Source organism: Phaseolus vulgaris, chromosome 3 (assembly GCF_000499845.2).
Source record: "Phaseolus vulgaris cultivar G19833 chromosome 3, P. vulgaris v2.0, whole genome shotgun sequence".
Classification (NCBI taxonomy): Eukaryota; Viridiplantae; Streptophyta; class Magnoliopsida; order Fabales; family Fabaceae; genus Phaseolus; species Phaseolus vulgaris.
The window spans coordinates 44,563,995-44,570,980 of NC_023757.2; the positions used below are offsets into that span (position 1 = coordinate 44,563,995).

A 6,986-nucleotide genomic window follows, 5' to 3' on the forward strand; every position below is an offset into this window, starting at 1 on the left:
TCATGAAAGAGATGCTTATTCTCTTATTAAACTATTTTTTAATAAAAGAGTGAATGTTTTTTTTTTAAATGATAAGATATAAATAATTATTACTCAATCTATAACAATATACAGAGGGATTCACTTGTTTGGTGTATACACTGTTTTTAAAATTTATTCTTTATAATATTAAAATATAATAGTTTGAATTTTAAAAAATTTAGAAAAAATTGAATTTGAAAACAAAACCCAATTTCTTACCATTTCACCCTTTAAATAACTACCTTTTTTAATTTAAATAATTATTCCCAATAAAAAACCCCTAGAAAATAAAAAAAATATTTAATTTTATAATTATTTTTAATAAAAATATTTTTATAGTTTAATATTTTTTTTTTTATTTCAATAGCACAAGTTCCCTGCCTGATCTTTTTGAATTTTCTCTCTCGGTTTTTCTGTTTAATGGACAAATTTATACCCTTTCCTTTTGATGACTAAACTTGTAAGTCACTTACAATCTAAATATATTTGAGTATTTACAAGTAATAATCTAAAAAACATGGTATTTACAACACATTTAAACTTCTAATTGAAGAAGTCCAAGGGAAAAATAAGTACTCCCCCAATGATAATAAAATATTAAGCATTATATTACTGACGTGATTGAATTTAAATAATACATTTCAATGAAATGAACAAATAATTTATTATAATAATTAAAACGGTTTAGTACACCAGCATCTATTTGAATTTTTAAAAATATTATCTGATTCCTAAACTAAAAATTGTAATCCAGTCCTTACTATTATGAAATTTTTATTTCTTGGAATTAGTTTATTGTAACTTGAATTAAATAAAAATTGTGACAATTTTACTTATTCTTGAAATGCAATAATAAAAAAGTGGTGGTTCCCTGTGAACTCTTTTAGTTTAGGATTTTGATTAAATTTTGTAAAATAATTTTAGGACTTGTTGATATATTAAACATGCTTATACTTTATAAATTAATCATGCTATATATTATTGAGAACGACATTAGCAAAATAGTATTGACCGTTCTTACTACATTAAAAAAAGTAATCGATATATGATATGATTTATACAAAATATAGTAAGGTAATAAATTATCATAAATTAAGTAATTGTTTCGTTCTATATGATTTTTAACTATAACTTTATTCAAAAAAAATATATTTTGCAATATTATTCTTAACAACAAAGGTCTACAACAATCAAGTAAATAATAAATGATAAACTATATCAAGTTATCAACAAATGTTTTTTTAACAATTTTAAAATTCTAAACAAAAATATTTACTTACATAAGTGTATTTTTCCAAATCTAAAAAGCTATTATATACGATTTATTAATGATACATACAAAACTCATAATTTTTATACAACTAGTTACAACTCCTAATACTATTATTTTTATATTTTTTATTATATATCTTTATTCTATATATATTTATTTCTAAACTCATTATATTAAAAATTATAAAAGTCGTCAAACTATCTTTTTTTCAACCAATGTTAGATCCGCAACTTACAAGATCCGCAAATGTCGTTCATATTGTTTTGGTCAATTTTTACATGCATGTTAAACAAGGCCTTTTTCTTTCATTTTTTTTTCTTGGGTTACAAGCTGAATTAAACTTTATCTGTGGGAGGGAGACGAATCTGTGGTTGAAAATTTATGGACTGTCACTTTCGATCTTGGGGCAACAAAACAAGCTGTAACGGCCCCTCTAGGACAAAAATTAGTCATAACAAAAATGAAGAATATGGAGAAGAGTGCAGGAACATCTCAAAGCTACCAAGCTCAGTAAGGCAAATCCAGCTAAATGTCCATGCAAACGTACAAGAGAAAAATGCTCGGTTTTGTCGTGTCATTATGTCAATTTGTTGTTACCCTTTTTGCTTTTGTTTTTTAAAGATTTGCTAGCTAGATCATATCTGTAAGACAGCTAGAGAAGCATCTTCAGTTGGGTCCATGCTTCTTTGACCTTGCATGGCTACAAATTCCACAAATATAAAGATGAAAGGAGGAAAGTGACCATGATGAATCTCGTCGGCAGGTAAAGTTACATGTATGGAGAGAGAGTGATTAATTGTCATTACTACATCAACTATAGGCATTAAAAGAATGACAAGTCCCAATAAATTAAACTCGGAACCACAAGCATTAAGCTAATAGGAAGAAGAATACAAGTCAAAACCACTGCAAGATCAATAATATAAACAAGACTTACAAAACTAAAAACTCAACCACAAACCTCACCAACAAGCCAAAAAGTCCACCGGCAAGCAACTAAGAGAGGAGAGGATGACCCGGAATGTGCTTTTTACTGGAATATGTGGATCCAGGCGCATACAATCAGCCAGGTGAAAAGCAGCTCAAGTGTATTCTCATTGATTGATGATGCCGCAGAAGCAATAACTTGAGGCCTGAAAGAAAACAAACAAAAACAAAACAGTTGGCCTCAAAATTTAGAACCATTCATAATCTAAGTTAATGGTGGTAGTTGGAGAAGAAGGATTTGTAACATACTTCTGCAATTTACTGAGGGCACCACAGAAGAGGGCATTGTCTGGAATGGGCAGCTCAGTTTTGTTAGTAACCTCTGGGTTGACAACCCTGACATATGTTTCTTGACCAAGGTACCATGAATCAAGGTTTTCTGTTCTGAGATTCCATACTCCTACGTTGTCAAGGGAAACCAATATCGCCGTCCATGCTCCAGGGTAAACCTGAATGAGAGACATTGGAAACAAACAGATGTGAGATTAAAACTTTTACGAATCATGATACTGAATGATTAGCACTAGTTAAGTTTAAGGAACTAGTATGTGAAAAACAAACTTCGAAAATGGAACTGATTGTTGAAGCAATGATGGAGTCATCAGTTCTGTAATTTTAACGGTAAAGAACAAAGATTACCAATGGCACAACTCAATTCTACATCTCATCCTAGGTTATTAGTTCTGTGACCAAACTAGTATGTCAGTCAGCAACATGATAAACAAGAGTGATTAAGTTCCAACAAAGACTTCCCCAGGAGCATGAGGGAGAATGTGAAACTACTAACTATGAACTTGTGATAAGAACAGCACAGAAGTTCCAGTGAAGCATTTGACAGCTTTGGGAAACATGAAAGTTTCAATGATTTTAGTGTTCAAGAGGAGTCAGAGACACAATCTAAGATAAAACTATACCTGAGCTGTAGTGCGAGCTATTCCATCCCACTTGTTATATGTGCCCCTGCTATTCTCTGACCAATCACCATAATCCATCCTGCAGCAAACAAATAGAGTTGTGTTATTGGTTCTTGAAACATGGAATGGCACTTAGAAGAGAGGGAATTAGTCTGTACCCGACTACAAAAAATGCATATCCACTCATGTGATAGGTATGCATCTTGGTATCATTGTTCTGCAATATAACTTCCATAAATCCTCTATAGGTTCCATTAATGATTGATGTTTCTGCACGAGATGGTCCAGTAATAGGCTTGGAGGGGAAATCAAGCTTGTAAACTCCCTTCAATTTGTACTGGTCAGCAAGCCTGATTGGAGTGGAAGGATTGACAAAAGAGATTCCACTGACTGTTGCTCGCCTCTTCCCGTTAATTTTCTCTGGTAGCTTATTTTTTAATACATAAATCTCAGTCACATTGATGGAACCATATCTGAAAGACCCTTGTGGGTTAGGACGAGCACCACTTGCTGATACATTCCATCTGCACAGTTAACAAAAGAAATACAAGAGTGAGTGATGATAATTTTTAATTCTCAAATTTCAGAATCTAATCTACATATGTTCTAGTGGAATTAACATTCAATAATAAAAATAATATATTAAAGTTTTATATTTGCATTTACCACACATTTAATATATCATGCACTTGAGGCTCAACACGTCTGAAAATTTCTAACTACTTAAACTTCCAAAAACAATATACAGAAAAACTCAGTACCAAGAATAACTGTTCTTCAATTTGACATTATTCCTAAAGATTGAAGTTTGAAACACGAACAAATGAGTATATAAAATTGCAGCACAGACCTGATGGATCTTGCTTGGTTCATTGAGTAAGTTTTGTCAAATTGGTCATCAGGAGCCGGTGGGAGAGGACCATGCGCCTTCCCCTTGGAATTTGTATAGCGCAAGATAGCGACTCCAGTAACTCTTTGCCACCGTGATTCATTAACAAACCTGGCACTTGCTACAATGTAGTAATCTGAACTTGCATTTTGGTCCATGGTTACCAGAAAAGAATAAGATTGTCCAACATGAATATCTAAGCTAGTGTAGTTCTGTTGCACTGTGTAAGAACCCTCTGTTTCTGCTAGAAGTAAGTTATGACTCTGGATCCTGAAATTCAGACTTGTTGATACTCCAACGTTATGTACACGAAGTCGGTAAGTTTTTCCTGTTGTACATCATGTGATGACCATTAAAATCATTATAACAAATGTCATAACACCAGACTCAAAGTCATCCAAGGAAACAAATTATAATGGCTACAGCTGTGAGAACCACAATAACCTTTTCCTTCCAATAGCATTAACATCTACACTACAGATATAATCAACGTACCAAGCTGTGTTGGATAAACTTCCTCCTATGTACTTGTTAGGAAAAAGAAAAAGTAAGTAAAATAAATTGTTTCTCTTACAAACTAAAATTAACTTGTACATTTCATCTTTTGGAAAGTTAGTGGAAAAAGTGTCTAGAAAAGTTGAGTGTATGAGTTTATCGTAGCTTATGAGAAAAGCTCCATTTATTTTACATTTTTCATTTATTGTAGAAAAATTTATCCAAACAAAAGTCATGCACACCACTATAATAAGAAAGACTTCGCTTGCTTTTGCCTAACTTTCTGTCCATTGTTTTTCTCACAATTCAGACATGCGTGTTAGTAAAGAATTCCATGTTTATATCCCTAAAGAAGCATAACGTTAGAGAAACTACAAAACAAATTGAAGTTTCCCACTTTGTCCCACATGAGTTAAATTTTACTAAGAACCTACCAGGATGGACTTCAATTGTTTCATAATCTATGCCATCAGGAACAAGTGTATCGTTATATCGGTATGGGCCTTTCCCATTGATGAGAACACCATCCGGCATGCCAAGTTCTTTTCCATCATCTAGGGCCTTCCTCATATCCTACATTCCAAAGCAAAACCAGTAACAAACAGTTTAACCCATGTTATTATTTACTTGACCAGTATGAATTGAATTATAGCAGAAAATAGGAGTTTCCAAAAATTCAACTATCACACTAACCGTATGGTTGCGGGTGTACCAATCCCCAATAAAAACGACAATATCCCCATATGGGGTATCAAAAGGAATAGGAATGATGGGTCGGTTGTTCACAATGAAACCCCCAAATCCACCAGCAGCTCTCTGAAGATGAAGGGAAGGGAAGTAGAAAAAGCTTCCAATTTGATCCTTGACCTGAAACTGGTAAGTCCAGTTCCACTTAGAAGGAATAGGACAATTGGTGCCAAGAACACCATCTTGCCACGAACTCCTCCTCTGCTGAATTCCAGACCTGTCTCGTGAAAGTTCCGTAAGTTGAGCTCAGTAAACAAATCTAAGCTCCATAGGAAGTTTTGAAACTGAACCAGCAAGCAACATACCAATGAATGAGGAGGCTCTCATCCAATTTGTTCCGAACATTGACGGCAACATTGTTGTTTGTTGTGACATTGATAGTAGGACCAGGGAATTTGTTGTTGACAGCAATGACCTGCAAAAACAATGCAGACAAGACATGAGAGGCAGCAGCAAAACCCCGTAGCTCTTTCTTCCCACCCACCTACCAAACTTTCACTGCGTCAACAAACAAACACCTCGTAACGGCATTCACTTAACAACCCTTCAAAAGTCCAATTGTTAACGTATGACATTAGTATCTAGCAGGGTCCCTTAATGCAGATCTGCAAGTAAAGCTCGATATTTTAAACGAAAGCAAGAGAGAGAGAAGAGAGAACCTGCTGAGGAACTCCAAGAGGAGAGGCAGTGATGTAAGAGACCTCAAAATCGTAGGAAACAAATGGATCCGCAGCGGAAGAGAGGGTGAGAAGTAAGGAGACGTTGACGAGAAAGAAGAAGAGAGTTGTAGAAGAAGACATTGTGTGGAACTTTGTGGGTTTTTTTTTTTCTTTCAAAAAGGATCTAGAGGGAAGTTAGTTGCGTAGCTTTTTCCTTTGCTGTGATTTTACATTATCAAAGGAAATTAGAAAGCAAGAAGAGTTAGAGAGTGATAGAGATGAAGAAATAAGAGAGAGGAAGGAGGAGCAGCAGCAGTTTGAAGTGTGGTGTGAAAAAGGGTAAGTACTTAGCAGACACACACCGCATGAACCTCAACCAAAGATGACAGCCAGTAGCCAGTTCACACCTTCTCATTTCTTTCTTAACAATACTACTTCATACCTGCACATGCTAACACTCAACCCCAACCAAAACTTTATTTTCTAATTTCAAATTTAACTTCATTTTCATTTTCATCATCTACTTCTTATTTAATATATAACATCTTTTTTAAATATCACAATTTTAATAATACTCTCATTATTTAACATAAACATGCAAAAGGCATATTATGCATATAGCCGTTGTTGGGACCGTAGCTTTCTCTGTTATGTGTTGTTTCTCTGTAGAAAATGAAAGGGACACAGTGTATTTGCATTGCCAATTTGTTTTATTCAATTATGAATTAGTAAGAATTAATTAATTTTGGTGTTGGATGGAGGGGTCACTTTCCGTTTTGGTTTGATAGTGGCAACTCCGTAAATTGCGTTGCAACGGTCGGATCTCTGCAAAACCCAGTCCGGAACCATTCTTCTAGTGGACCCACTGCTCGAGGCCGTGTGGGGCCAACACTCTGCTCCGCGTAATTACCGTTTGATACTCACTTTTTTGTTTTGACTTACCTCAACGGTCCCTGATCATCATGATGCATACCACGTGAGTCCAGCCATGTAAAGTGTTA

The 6,986-nt window shown here is 34.4% G+C and overlaps 1 protein-coding gene across 1 annotated transcript; it reads right to left on the bottom strand.

Moving 5' to 3' along the window:
- Positions 1 to 2,047: 2,047 nt before the first annotated feature.
- Positions 2,048 to 6,697, bottom strand: LOC137808043 (monocopper oxidase-like protein SKU5). The gene is made up of 9 exons (XM_068608939.1): positions 5,986 to 6,697; positions 5,632 to 5,741; positions 5,273 to 5,543; positions 5,014 to 5,152; positions 4,046 to 4,412; positions 3,354 to 3,719; positions 3,196 to 3,274; positions 2,531 to 2,730; positions 2,048 to 2,427 (listed from the first exon to the last, which is right to left on the bottom strand). The coding sequence occupies exons 1-9, from the start codon at positions 6,124 to 6,126 to the stop codon at positions 2,325 to 2,327; spliced, it is 1,776 nt and encodes a 591-aa protein (XP_068465040.1). The 5' UTR covers positions 6,127 to 6,697; the 3' UTR covers positions 2,048 to 2,324.
- Positions 6,698 to 6,986: the final 289 nt, after the last annotated feature.

Bases quoted from the DNA above. Each gene is read 5' to 3' on its own strand.
- LOC137808043 (XM_068608939.1), bottom strand. From the start codon at position 6,126: ATGTCTTCTTCTACAACTCTCTTCTTCTTTCTCGTCAACGTCTCCTTA. The intron at 4,413-5,013 runs GTAGGTTCTTAG...GATGTACAACAG, and splicing joins AACAATTGAAGTCCATCCTG to GAAAAACTTACCGACTTCGT. The intron at 2,731-3,195 runs GTATAGTTTTAT...TCTCTCATTCAG, and splicing joins TAGCTCGCACTACAGCTCAG to GTTTACCCTGGAGCATGGAC.